Source organism: Hippopotamus amphibius, chromosome 12 (assembly GCF_030028045.1).
Source record: "Hippopotamus amphibius kiboko isolate mHipAmp2 chromosome 12, mHipAmp2.hap2, whole genome shotgun sequence".
Taxonomy (NCBI): Eukaryota; Metazoa; Chordata; class Mammalia; order Artiodactyla; family Hippopotamidae; genus Hippopotamus; species Hippopotamus amphibius.
In genome coordinates this window covers 92,860,580-92,888,501 of record NC_080197.1, presented here as the reverse complement: position 1 = coordinate 92,888,501, position 27,922 = coordinate 92,860,580, and the positions used below count along the sequence as shown (strand labels likewise).

At 37.4% G+C, this 27,922-nt stretch overlaps 2 protein-coding genes across 26 annotated transcripts in view; one reads left to right on the top strand and one right to left on the bottom strand.

Moving 5' to 3' along the window:
- On the bottom strand, positions 1-27,607 carry PUS7L (pseudouridine synthase 7 like). Of its 16 annotated transcripts, none has more exons than XM_057703427.1 (9): positions 27,465-27,607; positions 23,381-24,309; positions 16,563-16,722; positions 14,624-14,816; positions 11,801-11,899; positions 8,524-8,605; positions 6,279-6,559; positions 2,188-2,241; positions 2-1,042 (listed from the first exon to the last, which is right to left on the bottom strand). In XM_057703427.1, the coding sequence occupies exons 2-9, from the start codon at positions 24,291-24,293 to the stop codon at positions 716-718; spliced, it is 2,109 nt and encodes a 702-aa protein (XP_057559410.1). In that variant the 5' UTR covers positions 24,294-24,309; positions 27,465-27,607; the 3' UTR covers positions 2-715. The 16 variants fall into 16 exon arrangements, with proteins under 16 accessions (XP_057559414.1, XP_057559410.1, XP_057559415.1 ...); XM_057703432.1 differs by lacking the exon at positions 27,465-27,607 and adding an exon at positions 26,885-27,071; XM_057703429.1 differs by lacking the exon at positions 27,465-27,607 and adding an exon at positions 25,966-26,861.
- A 13-nt stretch (positions 27,608-27,620) lies between these two features.
- IRAK4 (interleukin 1 receptor associated kinase 4) overlaps positions 27,621-27,922 on the top strand; it is a 28,852-nt gene continuing 28,550 nt past the window's right edge. For 6 of the 10 annotated variants that reach the window (XR_009048507.1, XM_057703449.1, XM_057703455.1 and 3 more), the window contains exon 1: positions 27,622-27,770. The gene's annotated coding sequence lies outside the window, so the exon portion shown is untranslated. Of the gene's footprint in view, positions 27,908-27,922 lie in introns of all 10 variants that reach the window. The other 4 variants (XR_009048508.1, XM_057703446.1, XM_057703453.1 and 1 more) reach the window with 4 other exon arrangements.

Sequence of the window (27,922 nt, the reverse complement as noted above, 5' to 3'; positions counted from 1 at the left end):
CAATAACACCCAGTCACTAGTAAGTGTCAGAGCTGGTGTCTGAACCCAGATCTGACTCTAAACATTTATGATTTAAATGATGGAACAAAAATAACAAAAAAGTGGAGGGTCGGTATATGTCAAGATAAAGAAACCGCATGACAAATTTTATTTCAATCTTCATCAAAGATTATTTATTTCATAAAGGGGTAAACTACCCTGGGGTAGCTACCATAAATACAGAGATTATATTTTCCTGATGTACTGTTCTGATCAATAACTTTAAAAACAGGAAAGCATGGCAATAATTAACAAAATGCTTCTTCTATCTTTCCAACCATAAGTTTTCATTACAACCTAGTTTCACCTACATTTTAAGCAAGGAGCTTGAGGATATACACATTACTCCAAAAATGTTTTTCTTTAATGTTATCTTGCAGTATTATATGCTCCTAATAGTCCAGAAACTTTTATAACTTTTATAGCACAGACTAAAGGTCACCGAGACATTAGATAATAAAAAGAACAAAGGCTTTGGAGTCTTAAATTCAGATGCTGCCACTTACTAGCTATAGGTCCTCTGGAATGTTTGTATCGAATTCCTACCATCAGGATGTTGTGTAATTAAAGGAGATAGCAATTATGAAGCTCCTAGCATATGGCAGACGCTCAAGAAATTTTAGCTCCCTTTCCTTTAAAAAGTGGCACATACACGACTGTGTTAAGGGCATCAGTTTTAAAAGTCATGCTTCATTATTTCCCTCAGACAAACTGTAGCATAACACGAAGCGTCAAGATCAAAAGAGATCAAAAGAGATAAAGTTGCTTCATCGATGTAGGAACCTTCCTTCATGACATCAATATCATGGTCTTCTATCAGTTGGTATGAGAGATTACAGGGATGTTTCAAAATCTTTCTATAGCATCCTGGAATATTCAATTTCAGAGTAGGTATTTTAAATCTACATGTCTGTAGCCCATCTCGGTTGAGTACTTCCTGGTACCACTTCCCTACTTTGTTCTTTGGATACTGAATATTATATCCAAGCACTGGAAGAACCACCTGTGCAAAGGAAGGGGAAAAAAGATATGTGAAACAGCCTTCAGAAAAATATCTGATCATGTTTTAAATTTACTTTTATAACTGGAACCTGGATCTGTAAAAACAGATTCAGGATATAAACATTATAATCAGCCCGAAACATGCTATTGAATACTACACTGTTTTGATTCTTTTTAATGCTGCCAGGCAAAGACAAGAGCTAACGAAAATCAAGAAGGACTCTTAATAACCAAGGCAACCAAGTCAAGTCAGATATTATTAGACAAACTGTAGAAGAGATGAAACAAGAAGTTGAGGTACATTTAATTAGCCAACAGACTTCATCTTCGTGCAGTCAAACAATCCTAAAAGCATATTCTTGGAATAACCTTTACTATTCAATCATATAACTGGTATTTTGGTCGATAATTTACATTCTTATTTAAAAACATGAAAGCAAATAAGAGGCAGCAAAAATAATGTTTATTTTCTCAGCTGCTTATCCACTAAACTGCATTTTGTGGGGTTTCTTCCTTTGATGATGACTTCTACACGTTTTCCTTGAACTGGAACCAAAACATAGTCAGAAAAAGAAGCAAAGCAAAAAACTCAAATATGCAAAACATGAACGAATTTGTTGTGTTCATTGAAAGAAGGCAAGACACAAAAGACCACAAGCTATACAATTCCATGTCTATGATATTCTTTCAAAGGCAAAACCATAGGACAGAAAACAGCTAAGTCAGGGCTGGGGCAGGGGTGGGGGGGGTGACGACAAAGGGGCACAGGGTGTTTGGGGGGAGAGTTGAAACTGTTCTTTATCTTGATTTCTGTGGTGGTCATGTGAAGGTATATGTTTATCAAAACTCGTAGAACTGCAAACTGAGAAGAGTGAAATTTATTGTATATAAATTACACCTGAATTAAAAGTGGTAGGAAAAAAGGAGTGGGGAGGGGCCCTGGTTAATACACTGCCTTTTGGAACATAAGGAACCGAGTGGGGAAAGCAGGGGGGGTGGGGGGGAATGAATGGGGAGACTGGGGTTGCCATATATACATTACTAACAAGAAAAATAATATCAAATTGTACACTTTAAAAAAAATTGTCTTTTGGGCACAATGTCTACATTCAGATCTAAATGCTGCTAATTTTTAAGCAAGTTTACCTGACGTATTGCATATGTATTAGCTGATTCCTCTTCTTCAGTTACTAGATGAACCTATTTTTAAAAACATGATGAAAACACAGATGATTCTCAAATGTTCCAAATTCCCTCAATTTTCCCTAACTCAGTTATGTATAACGGGACTCCTGAGCCGAATATACACATGCCCAAACAAGCAGACTACTTAACAACTGGAATGATTCTTCCTGTTTTGATTAGAATGATTCTCCCTGAAAACTGCAGCTGAGCCACATGGAGAATGGTGCACAGCTCAACACTCGGAAGCGACACCTTCACCTCAGTTACCAACCATCTTTTCTCTAACTTGCAAAGTTGTTTTTTTTATCACACTGAATCAAAAAATCTGCTTCCGCGAAACCACCCCTCAACCTCTGTCCCCAACAGATGTCATAATACTCTATGAGAAGCAGTGCTTCTCAAAATGTGTTTCATAGACTGGTAATAGGTATCACATCTACATGGACAAAAAAAGAGGTGAGTGATAAGTTTGAGAAATGTTGCTCTAGGACACAGAATAAATAATTCTGATTTCTCTTGCACATGAAAGCTCAAGAATAAAGGCAGCTGTCATCATTCCACGAGGATTAACAACATTCTCATTTTTCTAAAGCATTCGTCATATAATATAATGTCTAGATCTTCTCTAAATCTGCTTGCTTTCCCACTTCTCCCTACTCATCAATAACGTCGCTCCTTTTTGGTTTTTCATTTTGGGTTTATTTGTTTGTTTACATGTAAATAACCCATTTTAACTGCTGCACTCAGAAATAGACATAACACTCCAGTTGTGATCTGACCAAAATACATAGGGCTATGATCTCTCTTGCATCATCACTTTCAGCTTTTTGTCTTTTACAAATTCATAAGCATACCTACAATACTGAAATCTAAGCAATTTATGAAAATACTGAACAAACATGGTCAAGTACAGAACACCGTGTTTTGTCATTAGAGAACTCCCTCCAGGTTGATTTCAATAGATGAATTAACAAAAATGCTTTTGCTGTACACCTGTACAGCTGCTCCACAAGGATGAATTCACCTGACGTCCTCACTGTCTTACTCACATTTCTCCATCTTGCTCACAAAAAATTATAAGGGAATCTGCCAAGTCACCTGAAACTAAGATACATTTGTAGACCTAGTAACTCTATCAAAGAGGAACTCAGATCGATTTCCTATAGTTTCCTACAATTTTTAATGCAGATGCACAACATGATGTTCTATATACCATTTATTAGAAATATCAGTTTGTCTTTTTCCTTTTCATATTTTCTACCTTTTTGTTTGTTTGTTTTAACTTTTTATTTTATATTGGAGTATAGATGATTAACAATGTTGTATTAGTTTCAGGTATACAGTAAAGTGATTCAGTTATACATATCTTATGTCTTGAGCCTCCAATTCCTGCCTTTTCTTTTCTCAGTGCTAATAAAGTATAAATGACTGATCTTAAAAATATAGGCACTTTTTGCTGCTAATAAAAGGAAACTCTGCAAAATGTGAAGGAGAAAATGTTCTCTTTATTCCTACATTTCCTGAAAAAAAAGCAGATATAATCCTAATCACAAAACTATCCTTTCAAATGTTACTTGGAACAAAGAAGTCTTATAAGACACATGTATTTCAGAGATTATTGCCATATTTTGTCAAAGTGACCTTTAACTTCTGAAAATCTGAATTAGAAATGGGTGACCTACTAAATAATGTGTTGCCTAGGTAATATTTAAATGGACATGTTTCCTGAAAGGTGTTAAAAAAAACTTACGTTTTTTCATTATTTATCAAAATGGAATCAACTGACATTATCTCTTCTTCCATTCATATGAGGTAAAATAAAACCTACAAAGCTGCTAGATTTCTTCTTACACAGTTTCAGAGTCTGTGAATCAGTTAAATGGCCATTCTTAATGATTTATGCTCCTAGTGATCACTTTCTTACCTAAATATTCATAAGCCATTCATTTAATAAAACAGTAAAACAGACATCTTTGTTCTGGCTCACTCATCACTCAGCCTTTACTCCCTCTTTTCTGGTAGTGCACCTGCATTGTCCTGGGAGCTTCACTCCCAGTTCTCAAATGTGGTTTGGGTGGGATGGTTCCAGGAAGGAGCCCTTGGAACACAGGTTTCGCCAATCACATACTCCAGTCCACAATGACTGGTTTGGGGACATGAACCCAAGCCAAACCATTCCTAGTCACTGAGACTCAATTCCATGGCTTTGAAACTGTTGGGAAAGAAAAAGCCCTCTCTTCTGGAGAAGAAACTGGGAATGGATCTAACAGAGAAGAAAGCAGAGTTGAAAGATAAAGAAAGTGAAATGGATGATTTAAGACACTGCTTAAGCCCCTTGATACAGCTGTGCCTGAATCAATCCCGCACTTTCAGTAATGAGGGCCAAGAAATTCCTGTCTGTTTTCCTTAAGTTAGTCTGAAGTGGGTTTCCATCACTTGAAACCAAAAAAATCCTTAATTCATACATCTAGAACTCTGCCATTAATTTAGATCAAGCTTCCTTTATGGAAAGTTCAGAGTCTATTTTTCTCCACATTTTTGAAAAACTGGACCATGCACTATCTCTAGATGCAACGCCTTTTCTACCCTCCAAGATTTCTCTAGAAGAGACCAATCTGGGGGTTTCCTAGGTGGCGCAGTGGTTGAGAATGTGCCTGCCAATGCAGGGGACACAGGTTCGATCCCTGCTCCAGGAAGATCCCACATGCCGTGGAGCAACTAAGCCTGTGTGCCACAACTACTGAGCCTGCGCTTTAGAGCCCGTGAGCCACAACTATTGAGCCCACGTGCTGCAACTACTGAAGCCCACATGCCTAGAGCCCGTGCTCTGCAACAAGAGAAGTCACGGCAATGAGGAGCCTGCGCACCACAACGAAGAGTAGCCCCCACTCACTGCAACTAAAGAAAGCCTGCACACAGCAAAAAAAAGACCCAATACAGCCAATAAAATAAATAAATAAATAAATAAATAAATAAATAAATAAATAAATAAATAAATAAATTTATAGAAGAGACCAATCTGGGCTAGGAATCAGATAACAGATTAAGTGCTACCTATGTCACTTAATCTGTTTCCTCTCCAGCCTGGGTCTCAATTTTCATTTCTATAAAGTGGGAATTAGAAAAGAGTCTTAAAATCTTTTGTCCTTGAAAGTTCACAATGATTTTACTATGTTATATACACACTCCCTTCATTAATTTTTAAAATATATTTGTGAGAATGAATTAAGATAGTGATGGAGAATAGTATGCTCTTTTTACAATACTATAAAATGAATTTCTTACATGACTTATGGAATTTAATTTCATTATTTAGTTCAATCCCACAGATTAAAATACTATAAAAATACTAGTTAGTGAGGAAACAGAAGGATCAATTTTTACAATACAAATTATATTTCATTAATATGAATGTCTCAGATACTGGTAAGAGGGAAGAAAGCAAGTTGTAAAATCACACCTATATAAAAGAAATGCACATGACATTACATACCTTATATACATTATAAAAATCTTATTCTTTTTCCATTTCATATTTTAAGTTTTGAACCTCTAAGTCCTGGCTTTTGTTTTCTCAGTGTTAAACTAACAGAATAAAAATCCACTTTTCTGTGGATATTTATGGGAAAGCACAGAAAATGGCCTAGAAGGAAATAGGCTGAAAAACAGAGGTTGATTTTCTGGGGGCGGCAGAGGGAATCACAATAGAGCGGTGGCAGGAATGACATCTTCATCTGTAACATTTTGATACTGATTTTTAAGGAGACTATTTCATGCCTTACTTGGTAATTTTCTAAAGAATGGGTTCTTTAGAGGAAGGTTTACTATCTTTGTAACTTTCACTTCATATAACTATTTTTATTTTTCCATTTAATGGCATGTTAAGTGTCAGCTGACCACAGAGTAGAGGCAGGAGATGAACAAATATAAGTTAAAAAGAAGAAGAAGAAGAAGAAGAAAAGCATGTTTAGTTTTAAACTGTTTCTAAAATAAGGGCTTCTGAAAATTAGTGTTCCTGGAGTGGTAACTACTCTTGATGAAACGATACTTACTTTACTACTTGGTAAGTGCTCATCGTCAATATCTTCATCCAAACACACCAAATCACCCTCCACGACTTCTGATCCATAGGTTACAAGTCTGTAAGATACTGCCTCATTCCAGATTTTGCTGCTATATGCATGAACGTAGAATATGCGCATGGAATGGGGGAAAGAGAACCACGCCTGGATACAGCCCTCCTCTGTCATGCCAAAGCGATGCAAGGACTCCAACAGTGCTCTCTCCCGAACTTTGAATTCAGGCATCAGTGAAAGTGTGCCTTTAGCATCCTCTGAAACAAAGAGAAGAGCAGTTAGTCACTTTTATTTAAAGGTCCATTACTAAGACCTTTGCAACGCTCTCTAAGTGAACGGAGCTCTTCTGGGAACCTGCATAAGAGCATGACGCTCAGCACCAACGATAAACCAGAGCTGCGCTTGAAGAGGTTTTCTGTTTGTTTGTTTGTTTGTTTTTAATAAAAATCATTAATTATACGGTTCAATCACCTTCTCTGCTTTAAAAAGAGCACAACATTAGTAACCCCAACTTCAGGATGGAGATAATTTTTAGTTATTTAGAGGACTTTTTTTTTAAAGCATTACATAAACCCCTGAACTCAGAGATTTTTAAAGAGCTATTATGGATGTTTTACACAGAATTTTTTGAATAAGAAAAGGTTGACATCTGGATCCTTCAAGTACACTATTAGGTCTTGCTAGTAGGATGCTTTTTAAAATTAGATTACTTAGGGCAAGAATAAAGATGCAGATGTAGAGAACGGATTGAGGACACCGGATGGGCAGGGGGTGGGGGCAAAGGAGAAGCTGGGACAAAGTGAGAGAGCAGCATTGACATATATACACTACCAAATATAAAACAGCTAGTGGAAAGTTCCTGCATAACATAGGGAGACCAACTTGATGACGGGTGACGACTTAGAGGGCTGGGATAGGGAGGGTGGGAGGGAGTTGCGAGAGGGAGGGCATATGGGGATATATGTATAAATACAGCTGATTCACTTTGGTGTACAGAAAAAAACTGGCACAACAGTGTAAAGCAATTATATTCCAATAAAGAGCTTAAAAAATAAAATAAATAAAATAAAATAAAATAAAATAAAATAAAATAAAATAAAATAAAATAAAATTAGATTACTGGACTCCGTGGCAAAGATGCTTATTCAGGTAGAGCCTTGGATTCAGCATTTTAACAAATGCACCAGGTTTCTTATGCACACTAAAGTTTAAGAATCACTGCCATAAGAAAATTGTTTTCTCAGGACCATACAATAGATGCAATTTTGAATTTTCTTTAGTATTACTTAGAATACTCATAACAATTTGAAATGCTCACACTGTTTATAGATTCTGGTGTGGCATAAAAATATTTTTCTCCTATGAATCATTATATATACGTAATACATACATAATTAGAAATAATCAATAGAGATATTTGAAAACTGATGTCTTTTACTTCAATGTAAGTGAAATTCAATACGCACATATATGTTAATCACATATTTGAATGAATCTAAAATGTTACAGCTGCTATTATTATTTAAATACAAGTAATATTTATTCAGTATTCAGTACGTGCCAGGCACTATTTTAAGAGCATTATATCTTTTACTTTATTTAAATCTCCTAACAGTATTTTAGGTACCCTTATTAGCTTCAATTTGCAGATGAAGAAACTAAAACAATGAGGCTAAATCACTTGCATAAGACTATACAGCTGGGAAGTACTAAAGTTGAGAATTAAATCCACACAGATTGACTTCAGAACTCACACTCATAACAATTTTTTTTAGTGTTTCTCATTAAGCATTCTACGTATATTGAACTAAAGTTTTCAAAATCAGCAATCAGGGATAAATGGCAACTAGATCAAAAACAATGCAGAAAGTATCAGGTATAACAAATGTACTTTTATTTAGTTTATTTTTTAGTCTCCTCTGATTGTAATGAATTATACTTCCATCAATACCAGTTTAGAATTGGGAAAACTCTACCTCCTTCAAGGATTTAAGCCAAGAAAAACTCAGAAAGCATCTCTCCTCTCACCCCTACCCCAAGCAAGAGTTAAAACAGTCAAAAGTCCCAGAGATCTGGCCAAAAATGAAGTCCCCGGGGCACATAATAAAAATGTTTAAATATATAACATATTACAGTCTATTTCTTACCACATTTATGTTGCAATGACATAACACTTACATATCTACATGGCTACATATGGAGTAAAGAAACTTTTAAGTACCAGTTTGAAGAAAGTATTTCTTTGCTCTGTTTACGGGATCATCCAAATCTTCTGGGGTAAGAAATAATTTTACAGCTTTCACCTTTAAAAATCAAAGAGCAAATGTATGTTAAATGAGAATGACAAATTACTTTTTTAAAAAAAGGTACAAATCGGCATCTTGAAAGAATAGGCATTAAACAAATGATATCTGACATGGCAATTTTATCTTAAACAATGTTAAATTTAGAATTAACCTCCTGTACAAAGCAACCTGATACACAGGTTTAAAATATTATGGTCTGGAAAAGTGCTCCCCCACCACTTCCATAGTTCTTCTTCTGTCATTCTTTGCCCGTGTCAACAAAGCATGAATGCAAGTATTAGTGATGACATAAAACTCAGACTTAACCAACATACACAACAAAAATAGAGGAGGGAACAAGCATAGGGGAATGGCAAGCTATTAATTTCATTTGTGTTCTCGAGTCTCAGAAGTCTTTGCTCTTAAAAATAATTGCCAAAATCTTCTTTTTTAAATTGCCAACTTTAATATTTTCTTTTAAAACCTAAATAGATTTAAAAATGCTCCTTAAAAAAAAAAAAAGCTATCTAATAGTTCCTGTATTTTATCACTGTTTCCAGCACTACAAATTATTTCTAAGTATGTGGCTTAGAGTAGGAAAGGATCTTAAATAGGTCAAGCAACCAAACCTCCCACTCATTCTTCTTTTACAATATTCATTCATTCAAACAAATACTATTGAGCATCTGCCATGTACTAGGCACTGTGCAGGTACCAAGGATAGAGTGTTGAGCAAGACAGACATGGGCTCTGCTTACCAGAAAAGATTAAATAAGTAATAATTATAAAATGTAATCAAACCTAAGATGGGAAGTCTAGGATGCTGTGTAGTCACAAGGGGAATTGCTTAATTCTTGGGTAGTGGGACAGGAATATAAATTGAGACATGAATTTAAAGGTTGGGGAGGGAGTGCTTCAAATAAAAGGGAAAAAAAACAATCTGCCTGTCTAGCCTCCATCACCTGGCACTCACACCTGGGCAGTCGTCTCCCACACTTCTCAGGGTTGGTCTATGTGACCATGGAACTCAGAAGTGAAGGTCTGTCCCTCCCAAGATGAGGCTATAAAAGACACTGAGGTTTCTGCTGTGGGGTCTCTCTCTGTCTCTGTCTCTATCTTTCTCTTTAGTGCTCTTGGACTCCTCTCTCTGGGGGAAGCCATGCCACAAGTACCACCATGGTAAGAAGCTCAAGGTTCCTGCCAATAACCACAAGAGTGAACTTGGATGTAGATCCTCGGTACCCAGTCAAGGCTTCAGAGAAACCAACCGGGCTGATAGGTAACTTCAAATGCATGAGGGATCCTGATGCAGAAATGCCCAGCTAGGACTTCCCTGGTGGCACAGTAGTTAACAATCCGCCTGCCAGTGCAGAGGACACGGGTTTGATCCCTGGTCGGGAAGATCCCACATGCCGCGGAGCAACTAAGCCCATGTGCCACAACTACTGAGCCTGCGCTCTAGAGGCCGCAAGATACAACTATTGAGGCCATGTGCCACAGCTACTGAAGCCCACGTGCCTAGAACCCGTACTTGGCAACAAGAAAAGCTACCACAGTGAGAAGCCCGAGCACTGCAACGAAGAGTAGCCCCCCACTTGCTGCAACTAGAGAAAGCCTGCACGCAACAACAAAGACCCAATGCAGCCAAGAAATAATTTTTTTTAAAAAAGAGAAAGACTTAAAAAAAAAGAAAGAAACACTCTCAGAAATAGTAAGATAATAAATGCTTGTGGTTTTAATCCACTAAGTTTTGGGGTAATTTGTTCCACAGCAATAACTGATAACCAATACTCCAGCAAATTAACAGATAATTAGGAGCATGGAATGTGAAGTTTGAAAGAGGTAGCCACTGAAGGGGTAGCTATCCAGCTTTTGTTTAAATGCTATAATAGCAAGAGGAGTTTCCAGTTCTTGGGGTGGGGAATAGTGGTGAAGGAAGCCCCTTTCTTTGGACAACTGTTAGATAAGTCTTTCTTACGCTAGGCTAAAACTTGGCCCCTTGATTTTCTACCATTGTTAAAACCAGACAATTAACAGTCGAATGATATTTTTGAACACTCATCTACTATGAGCCTGACACTACGCTAGGTACCTTCACAAAGGTTATCTCGTTTAATTCTCACAAAAATTCTGTAAATTACATATTATCTCCATCTTACAGATAAGGAAACAGAGGCCTAGAAAATCAATTAATCTGTCTATAGTGACATATTTGACAAGTGGCAGAACTCAAGTAGAACACATGATGCATCCTTCAGACCCCAAACTATTAAATTCTTCTTCTATGTGACAAAATTTCAAATATTTTATAAGTTAATTTCCTCTTCAGCATTTTCTAGACTGAAAAAAACACTTCTCATAAATACAATTTCCAGACCCTTTATCATATCAGTTATATCCCACTTGCTAAACTCCCTCTGAAAGGTTAAGCCCAGGCTTACTGCAGTTTTGCAGATGTGCTCTGCATCACCAGCTCTCAACCTTATTTCCATGTGTAACATAATGTTCACATGCACAATGCTTCTCACAAGTGTTTTTACTGTTCCTTTCTCTTACACTCAAGAAAACACATCAGAACACAAATGAGTGAGCCTGACATTATTATATGAATAATCTTGCATTTGCTCAAATATATAATTTCCATAGTTTTGTAGTTTTTCTCTATTATGTGCACTGCAACCAGTGTGAAAATATACATGTGTATATATAATATGTAATTATATACATCTATAAAAATACATTTAAAATATAATCCTAATAATTGGGCAAATGTGGCTTCTTATTTGTGTCGTGCATTTTTAGTTTCATTTGAAACTAGACAGATTTTCTTTTTCAAATTTGCTGTTCCTCTTTTAGTCTCTGCCTTTGGGTGAATTCCTATCTTTAATAATAAGTGATACCAGATTTCTCGAATTGTAGGGTGTACGTTTTCTCAAAATACTCTATTTAGCTCACTAAGAATTTGATGAGTGTTGTTCAATTCCCTGTCAAGTCTCAAGCAGTTATTAAATACAGGAGTATCACAAACAGCTTGCTTTGTTATAATGTGGCACCAAGAATATAGTGACTGCTCAATAAACATGATGTAATATATGGTATATGTATGTGGGGGTACACATGCATTTTATGCTGGGTTAAGGAAGCAAGGAGCTGGCTTATATAATAAGTACAATTGACAAAACAGATAAGTTCATGTTTTTAAAAAATCCATACCATTTCACTCTTCAGCAAAGCCAATCCAATTTGGTCTGTGTGAACTTTCCTTCCCATCCCAAATCTCTGTGGCCCATAGTAATTCACAAATCCTTTATTCTACAAATACAAAAAAAAATCTATTAATTAAAAGTATATTTTTATGGATTGCATGCCTGTGTACCCCCAAAAGTCATATGTTGAAATCCTAACCTCCAGTCTGATGGAGGGGACTTGGGGAGGTAATTAGGTCATGAGGCTAGAGCCCTCACAAATAGGATTAGTGCCCTTATAAGAAAAGGCAGTGGAGCTAGCCCACTCTCTGCCGCGTGTGAATACAATAAGAAGACCAGGTGGGCACCCTGATCTCAGGCTTCCAGCTTCCAGCTTTCAGAACTATGAGAAGTAATTTCCTGTTGTTTAAAAATCACCCAGTCTATGGTTCTTTGTTATGGCCCCAAACTAAGATAAATTAATACAATTACTGTGTCTGAATATGTAATCAAGTCTTTCTCTTCCTATTTATTTTAATAAAAGAATCCTGTAATTGGCAGTACATGCATGGATACCAAATGGTCTGAGAAATGCTATACAGTTAAAGAATAGAAAGGTAAAGAACAAATAATTGAAAGTTAGAAAATAAGTGGAAAAGCTTTAAGAATATGTCAGCTTTTCATTCACATTACTGAGGAGTTTTCTGGGATGTGGGACTCTTAGTGCTAAAATCAGGAAAGATCTGGGAAAACTGGGATGAACTGGTTACCTAGTACTGGATATGTACTTTGTCCTGAAGTTCTTTCTGATTTTGAGACTTTTGCGGACTGGAGATGCTTGAAATACAAAGCAGATTTATTTTCAAACCCAGCAAGTCCTGACTTCTTTATATATAATGGTTGGTTTTTCAATTATCCCAGTTTCTGAAAGCCTGGGCCAAGGCAACGGTGTGGCATCACTTCAGCAGGAATAGAAAACGGTAATTTACCACTGCAGCCATTAAAGACGTTGGTCAGGAGCTAAACATGCTCTCACAAAGCAAACACCAGGCCCACATGGTTTCTTGAAAGACAAAAGAGACCTCTGCACTCACTTTACGGGGGAATATAAATTCATTCAACAATGATTACCGAGCACCAACTCCAGCACTGTTCAATAAAAGATGCTAAGAGAATTTGTAATCAGCATGGTACACAAGGAACTGTGTCCTGACTTCACGCCACAAAGATCAACTGCAGATAGAATAAATACTCCCTGTATTCAATCTCACAATTACTTTTAATTATTTCAAATTTGGAAAAATGACATTTGACAATATTCTACAAGCACCAGAAGAGTTTTAAGTACTCCTCCAATTTACTTAGGGTTGGTTACAACAAAAGGTTTAATAGCAATCAGAGCTCTACCCCTTTAAAACAAAACTCCAAAGACTTCTGATTTTCAGAACTTCTCAACTCCCTTCCCCTTATGAGAACTGAAAGAAAGTTGGCTAAATCTAAGATTATTCCTAGCGGGGATTTTAAAATGTATATGCATAAGTACCAAATGAGACAGGTAATAAATGCTATCAGAGTTCAGAAAACCCTACTCCCTTTTCTGAGGAATACCTTTCTAATACTTTATCAGAAAAAAAAAAAAAAAGAATCTTAGGTGGATCTAGAAGAAAAGGAAAAAACAACCATATAAAGAGTATATAATTAAGGAACACCTACACACAGGTAAATGCGCTGGATTTTAAAAATCTTTAGTTGAAAGACATTTTCCTGACTGTTAGACATAACATTGATTAAAACCTGGTTTCTGTTTGTTTGTTTTCCTGCTGGAGAGGCATAAATTTGTGTTAAAAGGCCTTTATGGTCAGAAACTTAGACCAGTGTTTCGCAAAGTTAGCTGTAGAATAGAATCACTTAGGGAGGTTTTTTTAAATGCTAATGCCTAAGCTGCATCCCTGAGTGTTCTTATTTAATTGGTTTGGGAGAAGAGACAGATGGCTAACATTTTTTAAAACCACCCAGGTTGAGAATTACTGGTCTAGATCAGGGTTGCCAAGCTATTAACTGGCCCACAAGTCAAATGTGGCCCAACACCTGTTTTTGTCAATAAGGTGTTATGGGAACATGGACATATTGGCCATGGATGCCTCCACACAAAAGCAGGAGAGTACTGCGACAGAGACCATATGCCTACAGAACACAAATAGTTATTATCTGGCTCTTTATAGAAAAAAGTTTGCTGACCCACAGTCTAGATGATCAGAGTGAAGTCTATGGTTGTATGTGCATATCTAGATGCCAGGCATAAATCATTCAAAAACTTATGATAAAAAAAAAAAACTTATGGTAAGTAACGTTTCACTGTAAGACATGATAAAATGTATGATTTATCATTTGTATACGTTGAAACAAAATTCAAAATTAGATTGAAAAGAGAAAAGATTCTGAAAAGTAACATAAAAACTATTTGCCAAAGATTTCTGAAAAGAATTACTGAACAAAGTTTCCCCCCAAATTAATCCCTTTGCCTAAAATTCCATTCTATACGGCAGATGCTGAAAAAAGAATCTGTCTTTTTATACAGACAGCTTTTACCACCCCACCCCCCCTCGCCACTGGGGAACTCTATACAATTTTTTTAAATTGCACTAAAGCTGTTTTTTTAAATACAAAAATGTGTACTAAAAATAAAAATAAAAAATAAGTCAAATGCCCTAATAATCATTTTAGAAAATAATTATACATGCACATAAAAAGAAAAGATACAAAAGAAAAATTTCCCTTCTTATCTCACTGTAAAGAGAGGGACTATAAAGATTTTCCCATAATACTCTATTTTAAAGTACAGTTTTCTTACCTTAACATTTTCTACTGCCTCCAGAATTCTCTCTCTCAGGTTTGCAGAATCATTTATTTGATTTTTTAAATTTCTGATGACAATATCAAAGTGATTTCCTTTGAGCTGACCAAGTCTAAGGGAATCATCTACAGACCGAATATTAAACACATTCATTCTTTTCTTTTCAATTTCTTTTTCAATATTTTTCAACCTATAAATGATAAATCATATAGACTCAGTTAAATCTTAAATTTAAAAAATTAGTTTAAATGCTTAAACTCACATTAAAAAATTATGTTAAAAATGTTAAAAAAATTAGTTTAAACAAAGTTTAAATGACAGTTGGCAGACAATCACTTATATCAGGATATTAAAACAAAAATTTGGAAGACTTTCAAAAACACATCTTTCATTTATGTCAACAAATGTGCACTAAAAACCCTTTACCATAGGATTCTATTAACGTTATTTGAAGAACTGGGACACATATTCTTAATGCTATCACTCTATCTATGCAGCCTTCTGACTTCTTAGTTCCAGTGATAGAACCTCCTAACTGTTCTCTGCTCTTGCTGTCCTTAGACTTTGCTCCTTTCCTCCTCAGTCTCTCTTTCTCTAATGTTACCAAAAAACCACTAGCGCCAGAGGATTTTCCTAAAATTCTGCTCTGAACACTTCCTTACTCAAATTTTCAGTTCTTCACCAACATCTAAATAATAGATGCCAATTGTCTTAGCCTAACTTTTAAGATCCTGTAAGAATTGATGTAAATTTTACTTTACATCTATATTTTCTGTAGTCTTTATATAAACCATCTGCTTTATTAAGCAGACTGTTAAGCCTACAAGCCCGTCCAAAATACCTTCAGATTTTTCACATCTGGTAAAATCTTACTATTAGTTGAAGGGTAATTAAAATCCCATACCCATAAGACAAATCAATGTAATCTCCTAGAAACTAATAAGATGTTTTGTCTTTGGTGGTTAAAAACTAGTTTTTAACATTTAAGTACCTTTTCACATCTACAGTCATTCTCTCTTACGACAGTGTACTTCTTGACCACAAAGACAAAATCATAAACATTTTTTTGTTCCTCATATAAGAACTTAAAAATATCTACCTGAAGATAGTGGATACTTAAATATCTGATGACTAAAGATTAATGTATCTTTAATACATCAAATTAGGCAGAATTTTAGTCCAATGATTCAACTTTTTGAACTTTACCTTAAGGAAAGTATCTGTAAGGCACAAATTTAAGTACAATAATATTTTTCATACATATTACCTACTACATACATATTAGCATATATATGTCAACTCCAATCTCCCAATTCATCCCACCCTCCCCCCCCAACTTTTCCCCCTTGGTGTTAAGTACAATAATATTAATCTTAGTAGTATTTACAGTGAAAATTGGAACAAATTTCTATATCCCAAAATAGGGGAATGTTAAACAAATTAATCTATATAATGAACGTGACTTTGAAATATTTCACGACATAAATTTTCATTAAAGATACTAATTATTTTATTTTTATAAGTAAAATATAAATTACACGTACAGTACAATTTTCACATATATACAAAATGCCTGTGTAGCATCTGTATGTAGCATAGTCTCTGAAAAAAGTCTGGAAGGAAACGGATCAAAATGTTATTGTGCTTATTTCTGAGTAAGAGAATTTTTAGTGACACTTAATATCTTTTTCATACTTTTTCCTATTTTCTAAATCTTCTACAATAAACACGTATTTGTTTCACAATAACAAAACAAAACTCTATTTAGAAAATAATTATACTATTAATGCAGAATATGCTGCTCAGTAAGCCTGTAATCAATTACTACTGATAGTGAGGTTAATATGCTACCAGTATTATTCTCAGTTTTTAATCTTATATTTATTTGATGCAATAAGAAAATAAAGTTCTACCCTTTAAAGTAACATCTTATTACCTCTCTGGTGTCACTTTTCTAACAACCATTGTTTGATAAGTGATGGCTTTCTTGTCTTTAAGTCCTGCATAACTAAAATCCGAAGGAATCACGCCAAGTTTGATAGCTAAAAAACCAACTGCTTCAAACATTTCCAGGTTTTCTTTTCGTAGGGTAAAGGCTGAAACAAAAACAATCCTCGGTTACAAAAAGAGCAGCTAAATACATCAATTATATTCTTAGCAGACTGACAAGACCACTATAATGAATCAAATCATTAATTTAAATGAGTACTTTTTAATCAAAATACAACTGGTAAAATACAACACTTCATGGATTAAGCTCTCATTTTTAAAACGCTAGTGGGCTCATTAAAGGCTTACAGAAATCCAAGTTCCCTGATTTGGCATTCATATTGGCCCCAGTCATATTGGCCCCAGTCATATTGGTCCCAGTCTGCCTCTCCAGTCTCCACATGCGCCACTCCCATTCATATAACCTATTACCCCAGCACAGAGAACTCCTCACAATCCTTGGATGGACTGAAGCCTTCCACAGCTTTGGACTTTTGCATGTTTGAGGGCCTCTGTCTGAAACATGTGCTCCCTCCATTTATTATTTGCCACACTTGTATTCATGCTTCAAGACACAACCGCCACAGCAGTTCTTCCTCAAATTCGTTCTCAAGGCTAAATGCTCGCAAAGAAGGGATCACGTTTGTCTTAAGAAACATTGTATCTTCAGCCTAACACATAGTAAATATGCAAGTATTTGTTGAATGAATGAATAAATGGACTTTACAAGGAGTTGATTACTTAAATCTGCATGTCACCACTATTTGTCATTATCTGTATCATGACAATGAACTCTGTGTTATAATTTACCTTTTTAAGTTTGTACACCCCATAGACTGGGATTTCCAGGCCAGCAAACCAGTAAATAAAACTTCACTTGCTTCATGGTAGGTGCTTCAAACGTATACTAGACGAGAGGGTGGGAATAAGGTTGCAGAAGTGGTAGGAGGAACATGCCCAGTAACAACTCCCACCAAAAAAGCCCCCCAACTTTTTGGTCTATATAACCTGCCAACACTGACAGTAACAAAATACCTCAATCCTCAGTTCACCTTATATATATGAGATGCTTCAAGTATTGCCTTCTTCCCTCAAATCATGAAAAGGCAATTCAAAGTTTTCTGCAGAATATTTTCTACTTTGTTCACCTCTTATAACTGTCATCAGCAGCTACAAGGGTCTCTCTGAAAAGTCCTCTAAGAAAAATGAACACAACATAAATGTGACTCAGGAAGCAGAAGGATGTGAAATCTGTCTACCTACCTACCTACCTACCTATGTATCTATGTATCTATCTCTGAATATATGAAATATCTAAACAAAAGCTTGTAATATCTATACTTTAGAAATCATGTTGTTTAAAAGAAAGGGAAAGATCTGTATGTTCTTTAGATCTCTATATAAATAACCTCCAAAAACATGAAAATAGCAAGTCTCAAAAATATGCAGAAAAATATGCATTTATTAAAAAGTTTTAAAAATCTGCAGTGATTCAATATTTGTACATATTGTGATATGATCACCACAATAAGTCTAGTCAACATTCATTACCACACATAATTATAAAAAAATTTTTTCCTGTGATGAGAACTTTTAAGGTCTACTCTTTCAGCAACTTTCAAATATGCAATACAGTATTATTAACTGCAGTCGCCATGTTGTACATTACATCCCCAGGACTTCTTTATTTTATAACTGGGAGTTTGAACCATTTGACCACCTTTGTTGATAAATAAAATAGATTATTTTACGTAAATTCATATTTTTTAAAATTTGTTTAAAATTGCTAATAGGTTAAATATAATTACCACATAAACAAAAGCGGTGTGGTGTCCATAATAATTTATAAGAGCTATACTAGTCCTGGAACCCAACATTTGAGAATCAACTAGTAATAATGTGAAAAAATATAGCAGTCCTTCAAATACACCAAATCTGTGGAATCTGACAGACATCTCTAAAATATCTTAAAAGAGTTGCAGCAGCCTGGCTAGGAGGTGTAAACTGTGACAAATAGACCAAGAAAGTGTATTACATAAAGTAAGAAGCTTAGGAGAGCAACAGCTAAAGTTTTAAAGTTCATGTGTTTGATAACTGGAGTTCAATGTGCCAAATCTGACCCTGACAATCTGGCTGTGTCACTCACAGGTCACATTAGGCAAGTTCAGCCACCTCAGAAGGAGCCTCCAAATTGTCTGAGATTATATCAGCTTGTTGCTGATTAGCCTCAGTGCATAGGCATTTTTTATCCATGGAGATATAGAATTTGGAATAGAAATATTTAAGATAATCAAACCCATGGCTTCTAGTATTTGTGTTAATGAATCTGTATCTTATTTACTTGGAATGTTTAAGATAATGAGCCAAGTAATTCCAACTAAAAATGTCTAATTGATTTAAACTTGTCTTTTTTGCATTGAAATCTCATTAAGTTAGTAAATAATATGGGCGCATATAAGAAAACATAAACCACCAAATTTATGTTTAATTTATAAGGTTTATAACATTTTCATAATTACTTGGAATAAATGAAGTATTGAAAAAAAAAGTCAACTATGCTAAATTTTAAAATTCAATTTTAGAACTTTCACTTCTAGCACCATGATGGAATAATTGGTACCAGACTTGAACTCCCACTGTCAACAAATAGAAAACTAGACAAAACATATGAAACACCTGTTTTTGGACACTGGACTAAAGGCAGCACAGAACCGTGATCCAAGAGAAAAGCAAGACAAATGAGGTGAGTCTTAAAATACCATGGTTTTCTAACAAGAGGTACTTTCTGGGCCAGCAAGGAGGACCCCAAGTAGACCACAGTGGTCTTGCTGAGTCAAGAGGCTGGGGTTCAGGAAGGCCCAGTGGGCTGGAATTCATAGGACAGAGTAAGAAAAGGTGTCCCAGAAATCTGCATAGGTGATCCTTTGAGTTTGTTGATTAGTAATCTGCATGCCTAGAATTAAATGCTATGTATCACTTATCTAGTGCTGTGTAACAAGTTGCCCCAAACCCTACCATTTTACAGTGTTCACTTATCTCTAAGAATGTCTCTTAGTCAGGAATTCAAGAGCACCCTGGTTTGGTGGTTCTAGCTGAGGCTCTCTCAGGAGGCTGCAGCAAGATGTGGCAAGGGCTGCAGTTATTCAAAACTCCTGACAGGAGTTGGAGGATCCATTTCCAAGGAGCTCACACACTCACGTGTCTGGCAAGTTGGTGCTGGCTATTGGCGGGAGGCCTCAGTTTCTCTCCAAAGAGCTGCTTTAATATGCTCACAGTATGGAAGCTAGCTTACCCCAGAGTAAGCAATCCAAGAAATGTAGGTTAGAAGTGCAATACCTTTTATGACTTAGGCTTAGATGTCACACACCATCACTTCTGTCATGTTCCATTGGTCACACTGGCCACTGAGTCTTCTCGGATGCTGAGAAACTATCTTCTGGCTCTAACACTTTATGTCCCACCTCCATTCAAAATATACTCATTTTTTCCCAGTGCCCCAAAGACTCATCCCATTAAAACGTCAGCTCGAATTCTAGCATTTTTCATCTCTATCAAGTCCAGTGTGGATAAGGCTCTTTAAATACATAGTAGAGCCATATGACAGCACTAGTGTAAAGCCTACTCCAGACCTTCACTAATAAAATTCAAGATGAAACCTCAAATGGATCTGCAAATTACTTCCTACCTGCTAGAGCAAAGTTCAAAACTCTCTAAAACAAGATAACAAAATCTACTCAACAAGATAACACGTTTGCCCTCCAAAAAATATTACTGGACATCCAAAGAAGCAGGGAAATATGACCCATGAACCAAATAAAAGTCAGTCAATAAAAACAGACCCAGAAATGACAGATAAAATTAGCAGGCAAATATTTTTAAAGACCCATTAAAAATAGGCCCAAAGATTATAGGAAAACATGAACATAATAAGAAATTGAAGACCTAAGAAAGAACCAAATAAAACTTCTAGAGTTGAGAAATGCCAATACGTAAAATGAAAACGTCACTGGACGCTTAAATTTTTCATACAATTCCTTCTTTACAAAAGCGTGTAAGAAAACTGTTATAGCACTGTCTCAAAAAATTAAGCACAGAATTACCTTATGATTCAGCAATTCCATTTTTGGGTATATACCAAAAAGAACTGAAAACAGGAACTTATTTTTACAATATTTTTACAGCCATGTTCATAGCCACATTATTCACAGTAACCAAAAGATGGAATCAACTGTGTCCACTGGCAGATGCATGGATAAACAAAATAACAAGATGTGTATATAAGTACAACAGCATATTATTCAGCCTTAAAAAGCAAAGAAATTCTAATACACACAACATGGATAAACCTTATACACCTCAAGCTAAGTGAAATAAGCCAATCACAAAAGGACAAATATTATATGATTCCATTTATATGAGATACTTAGAGTAGCGAAATTCAGAGAAGGAAAGCAGAATGGTGGTGGTCAGTGGCTAGGGGAAGAGGGAATAGAGAGTCATTGTCTAACGGACATAGACTTTCAGTTTGAGAAGATGGAAAGATTCCGGAAATGGATGGCAGTGATAGTTGTACAACAATGCCACTAAACCCTACACTTAAAAGTGGTTAAAATGGTAAAGTTTATGTTATGTGTTTTATAACAATTAAAAATAAAAGTTTTTTTTAAGTTTTCTATTTTTTAGATAGGTCTACTTATCAAGGAATTCTTTTTTATATAAACTATTTTTGTTCTAACAAAACGCTGGCCTAAGCAAAATCTGGGATAGGCGAAGTTTATCTTTGGCTTTTTCTTTGTTTTTGGACTTAAAGGTTTCCCAATATCTTCATACCATCCTCGGGTGAACAATCAATTCCTCCCTTGAACATGTCTCTCCAATTATTCATAATTTTTATAAAACTAATTTAAATTAATACATTAAAAGTTTCCACAATTTTTTGGTTCATTAATAATTCAAATGCTGTTAGAATTTCAAGTAGTACAAAATCTATACCTGTTTAAATCACCGATCAGCAATTCTCCTGCCGCGTGTAAAACTAATTTTGTTTCCTTCTAAATAGACTTATCTGTTAACATTTATTGCAACGCCTTGTGTGTCAAGTCCGATACTAGCAGCTTTCTTATGGAAAAGGCAAGTCACACAATTGGACAAATTTCCAAAAGAGAAGACACCAACATTTGAAAAGCAATTACATACTAAACACTTGCATTCATAATTTCATCTAATTCTTTGAGTATCATTGTGAATTAGGCTTTACTACTACCCCATTTTTAAAGTACAACCAAAAGTTATGAATTGTTAAGTAACTCGCCCATGGTATTATTCTTTCCATTTTTACATTTGTGGAAACTGAAACCTAAAGATATTAAAAAGTTGATAAATCTTTTTATGAACTAGAGTCATAATGTAAAATAAAACCCACATAGCTCCAAGGTCCAAACACTCTTCACTTACACTACAGTCTCTACATACTACAACCTTGTTTCTGTGCCACACACATTTGAGCAAATCTGAGTTGTGTCAACTACAACTGGCATTTGCCATTGGCACATCCACCTCTACAAAGATTAAATCAGGTGCTGCTGCAGCTGCTGACTGTCAACGGCCCCTGAAAGGTGTGCAGGGTGGAGGGCTGAAATGAGGCACTCTGTGCTCTGGGAAAAACTGGCAGAACAGGTCGTGAGATAAGCCAGCTTTATGGACCCAATTCTTGTATTGCCTCATATCTAGAAAGACACTAAAATCCTTCGTGGTAACGACTGCTCCTTGCGACTAGCAGTAACCTTCTGTAAACAATATGTGTTGATTTCATGTTTTCCCCTTTCACCAAAACCACATATCTATTGAGCTTCCCCCCTGCCTCTTTGGAACAGTTTCTCAGAGCTATCTGGGATGCTGTCTCCCAGGGCGCAGTCCTAATTTTGCCCCAAATAAAACTTAATTCGCAACTCTCACGTTGTGCATTTTTTAAGTCCAAGGTTGCTGCTTTTAAATGCTTTGCTGTTGACTTGTAAAACAGGACCATCTGAAACAACTGCCATCCTTCCTGTTGGCTATAGGCCAATTAAACCTGGTCAGCCAAATCTGTAGAGTGAGATTTCATCAGCTCCATTCCAAACTAGGACATGAATACATTCCCTAAGATAGTGATTCTCAAAACGTGGTGCTCAGACCAGAAAAAGAATCACCTAGGGATTTGTGAAAGCTTTACCCCAAACCTTCTAAATCAGAAACTCTGAGAACAGGGCTCAGAAATCTCTCTCAACATAGCCCTCTTAGTGATTATAATGCATGCTAAAGTTTGAGAATCTCTTCTCTAAAAGACTGACAGAGCCAAAGGAAGGAACTCCCTGTAAATCTGCAAATTCCCTACCTTGGGCAGTGAAGTCCAGCTTAACCATTACAAGGTATTCTCTTCACTTCCCCAAGCACAGCAAACATACTCTACTTTTCTCCAAAACAACTCTCAAAATGTGAAATCAAGATTCATCCCCATAAGACTTACTAAACACAAAGTAACTGCTACAACTTTATACACTTGTGACTGTTAACTATAAATAGCTGTGTTAACCAACTAAATAAGGTTAATTTTCACAACCCGTGTATTTTGAAAGGATTTTTTATCTTCCTTTAAAAAAAGAACCCATATATTGTTTCCAGTATCCCTCTGGGCAAGTCTATTTAATTCATTTGAAATTACTCAGCTTTCATGCAATTTTAACTAAGTTTATCTAAGAAAATGGTAATGAGGTATTATTAAATTACCTGTGTATATAACTTTTCTTTCTTGGCATTCAAGAAGAGATCTTTTCCTGTGCTTGTGTGCTTTTTCCCGAAATCTTACTGTTATCACTACACTTGGATTATCAGCACTATAATTTGGTTCAGGAAAAGATTTGGTTTCCACAAGATTTCCAAACTTTTTGTTGATAAAATGGTGGATAGCTTTTCTATGGTCTTTGTTTACATCAGGTTTAAAGGTAAATTTGGAATTTTCTTTCTTTGCATCCAAATATTTAAAAAATTCAAAGGCTTCTTCTTCAGATACCAGGTGACAGAGTTCTTTATACTCAAGATTTGGTTTTACAACAATTTCACTGTTTTTTCCTATGGTTACCAAAAAAGGAAATTTCTGCCTAATAGCACTATGCAAAATAGTCCTCTGGTTTTTGTCAAGGATTCTGCCTAATGAGAATTCCGGTGACGGTCCAATTAGTTCAGTTTTAGAATCCCACCTCTCTTTTACATCACAGGCAAACTGACTCAGTAATTCATCAGTTTTTTCATCTAATAAGGAGCCTAATACATCAATGTTTCCCTCTTCTCCTTCTGAAGTTCCATCTTTGATAGTATCTTCCTTTTCTGAACCAGGCGCATGAATTTGGTCACCATCAGAGCACCCAGCCAAAGTACTGAGTTCTTGATTGCTTCGCTCTTCAAAAGATAAATTTTGACGATCTAGTTTTGTTTTTTTAGCCAAATTATTTGGCTCAGGCAGCATTTTATTAACCTTGTAAATAGGTTCATCACTGGCTTTATTAACTAACTGTCCCTGTTCATCAATCTCAATAACAACAAAATCACTTGGTGAGCTTTTTATGGTGCCATGAAATCCAACATGATCAGTAATGAAACACAAAGAACTAAACCTGATTCTAAAATCTGTATCCTCTTCCATTCTTAAATAACAATGCCTACAAAAGAAACAAAGAGGTGGTCAATTACCAGAAAGAAAAGTTCTGAGTAACAACAACAACAAAAATAGGTTTGTAGGCTTTATTTAATTCTCTTTCTCCCTCTCCCTTCCAATCCCGAGTTTCCTTAATAGACAGTATTAATTTATTTCTATAGATCGTGTGTATTTTGACTCTCCTGTACCAAAATGGTATATCTGGTGATGTGCAACCTGACTCTTCAGCGACTCCAGGCTTCCATCTATTAAAATTCCAGGATTAAAATGGGTCAGTTTCAAGTTCACTTTAAAAACACCATTTGTAGGCCTACAAACAGGAGACTAGAACATATGACTGTTTACGATGATTTGCCCCTGAAACCTAAAATTTCCAGCTAATTCCAGAGAACCTGTGGCTAGATATTAAATATGAAGAGATAGGGATGAGAGAAGGGATGAGGAGAAGACGGGAAGAGATAGCCCAAATTGATAGATAAATGAAGTGCAATGTGATAAATCACTTGCAATGTGATTAGGCTTCAAGGTAGGCTTATATTAACACTGGACCTTAAACCTCTTGAAAGCCCAGATACAAACTTTTACAAACTTTTTCAGTTGATCCATAGGAAAATTCCAACCATCTCTCTCTGGCGTGAGAGAGAAGAAACCTTTACAGACTTTCTTGAAGCAACTTTCACTCATTCTTGACATAACCCATGGCTAGCAGACGGAGCTTCAGGAAAGATAAAATGCCCAGGGAATCAGTACTACTCCATTCTTTGTGCTCACCCCACTCTCCAGGTAATTCATCATCAAGTGGCCCTTCATTTCATTTCTACAGTGTATTCTACTAATCTTAACCAATCTAGAAAACCACCTCCACACCGTCCTTTCTATTGCGTCATGTAGAAATCACAGCAAATTCTCTACATCCTAATTTCCTAGGGAACATACAGGATACATTTATTTTCCCTCATTCCTTAATTTCCTGCATTAGTCCCTCCGTTTCTCGCCCTCACGGAAACCTGGCTATTTCCCCCAGGCTGCTTCTTCTGCAGTCCTCTCAGATGAAGGCTGTTTTCCCTCTCATACACGCCTTGGGACCTGAAGGTTGTTGTAAATATTTTCCATGTTTGCCACGGCTCCTCCCAAACCACTTCTTCCGCCTCTACCTCCCCAAATCCCATCTGCTGTGAAGTTCATGCCATCACTGTGCTAGCTGCTACCATCCTCTCTCTGGTCCCAGGACAATTCGTGTTCATTCACTGACAACCTTAAAACCCGGCTTAATGCCTACTCTCCAGTATCACCTCCATGACCATCCACATGGGTCATCCACTCGACATCACAGTCCCTCAGTTCCTCAAGCTCCGTCTGTAACCACTTCCACTTCATCCGGTCATAGCTTTGACTTTCTCATCACCAAAAGTGGCATCACCTTTAAGCATCTGGCTCTCTGACTACTCCCACTGTCCTTTCGTTACATCTACTTTAGTGCTTCCATTCCAGAAATTCTCATACATTGTGAAGGTCTCTAATCTCTGCTTCTATGACTAGCCCACTATAGTCCAATCTCCACAGAGAAGCCAGAAGGATCATTTAAAAGGTAAGTTACATCATATCACAACCTTTTTTGAAACCCTCTAATCACATTTATAATAAAATGAAAATGAGTCACCTTGGCTTCCAAAGACTTCTAAAGTTCTGGACTCTGTCTAGTCTCCAAATTTATCTTGTACCCTTTCCCCATTATCCACCATACTCCACCTACACTGGCCTTCTTCAGCTCCTTTGTGCCAACTGTTCCTGTTGATTCAATCAGTCCCTCCTTGATAACATCCTCAAAGAGGTCTTCCTTGACCAATAATCCAAAGGAACCAGCAAGCTCCTACTTTTCACAAAACCCTATTTAATTTTCTGCATAGCATTTCTATCTAATACTTTTCTTCACTGTTTATTGTATACCTACCCCAACTAGAATGTTTGCTCCATGAGAACAAGAACCCTGCCTGCCTTATTCACTGATTATCTCACAATTAGAACAGTGTGAAGCACAAGGTGGGCACATAATCAATATGACTGTGGAATAAACGAAACAACTAGTACAAAATAAGAGCTGTAAGAGTGAAGTGGAAGAAAGAAAGGACCACTTTTGCCTAGAAGAATCAGTAAAGCATAATGCGAGAAGTGGCCGAATCTTCAAAACAGCTCAGGAGACAGAAATGCGGCAACGACATATCATAAGCGACGCACAAACAAAATATGCAACGTGTTAGAGAAAACTGAACAGCCCAGAGCAGAAGGAGAAAGTGTTTTCTAGCACAGTTCTGGGAAATACAGCTGGATTAGTGCCGAACTAGGTAAGATACTGAACGCCTTGTCCGGGACTCGGAATCCATTGAGTGCTCAATGCATGGCCACCGGAGGTGTCTTAAGAGGAAAATGACACAATCCAAAAAGATGTTTTAGTAAGAAGACTGATGGCACTGGGCAAGATGAATCTGATGAAGGGCTGCAAGAGCTGGAAAGCAACGAGATGTGATCAAGAACTCAGCTGCAGGATTGGCTTTGCAAATAAATATCTACTCTTTACCCACTGGAAGGAGGAAGACAGGAAGACATTCGAAGCTAGCGGCACAGGCAGAACAACGATGCGGGAACTACAACCAAGCGTCTCAGGAAGCGTGGAACCATGCTGGAAGGCAGCAGGGAACCCACACGAAGGTGAGCACAAAGGTGCAGGGTCCCCAGGCAACAGAGGCGCTGGCGAGCGCCCGGGGAGGGAAAGAGTAGCTCGGCTGAGCCCAGGCTATGGACGTGCCGGCTACGGGCAGCGTCCGGGAGGAGGTTTAAAAAACGAGGCTAGCAGCGTCCCCCGTTCCTTCCGCGGCCGACGCCCCGCCCAACTCACTCGTACTTCCTGCTTCCGCCACCGACCAGCGGCACGAACGTGCCCGGCTGCGCGGCCTTCAGGCGCGTTCAGGAGTCCCCGCGGCACAGCCAGCAGCTCCACCGGCTCCTCCTCCTCCTCCTCCCCCGCCCCCGCCTTTCCCAGCGTGAGCGACACTCGCTCGCGCCGCCCTCCTCTTGGGGACAGAGGGTCACGGTCCCAGTGCCAATCTCGTCATCGCCCCGTACACAAGTCCCACGGAGCGTAAAAAGCTCAGCCCGGGCTACCTCACGTCCCGCAGAAGGCGTTCCTCTACCCAAAGCTGTGCGCATGCCCGGAAGCCATGAAGTATTTAGCCTCCGACAGAGGCGTATTTAAAGGGGTAGGCGCCCAGTTAAAGAGGCGCCTTATAAGAGACCTGGAATCTCTCGCGCTGCGGAGGCGTCTGGAGGCAGGAAGAGAAAGGGGGCGGGGGCGGGGCGGGGCCGGGCCCGACGTGTTGGACCCGCCCCTGCCCTTCCTGGAGCCCGGGTTTCTCCGCTGCCCGCGCAGCCCTGCGGCGCGCCGCCCGCCCTCCCGCGCCGCGCGCCCGGGTAGGTAAGGGATTCCGGCCGTCGGCTCCACCTTCTTCGCCGGGTGTCCGAGGTCGGCGCCCCGGCTTCAGTCCCTCCACCCCAGGGTTGTGGAGGGACCGTGGGCAAGGAACATCGCCTTCTCATCTTCGGCCCAAGTGAGAAAAAACCAG

Bases quoted from the DNA above. Each gene is read 5' to 3' on its own strand.
- PUS7L (XM_057703427.1), bottom strand. From the start codon at position 24,293: ATGGAAGAGGATACAGATTTTAGAATCAGGTTTAGTTCTTTGTGTTTC. The intron at 8,606-11,800 runs GTATGGATTTTT...TGATTTTTAAAG, and splicing joins CTTTGCTGAAGAGTGAAATG to GTGAAAGCTGTAAAATTATT. The intron at 2,242-6,278 runs GTAAGTATCGTT...TTTTAAAAATAG, and splicing joins AGCACTTACCAAGTAGTAAA to GTTCATCTAGTAACTGAAGA.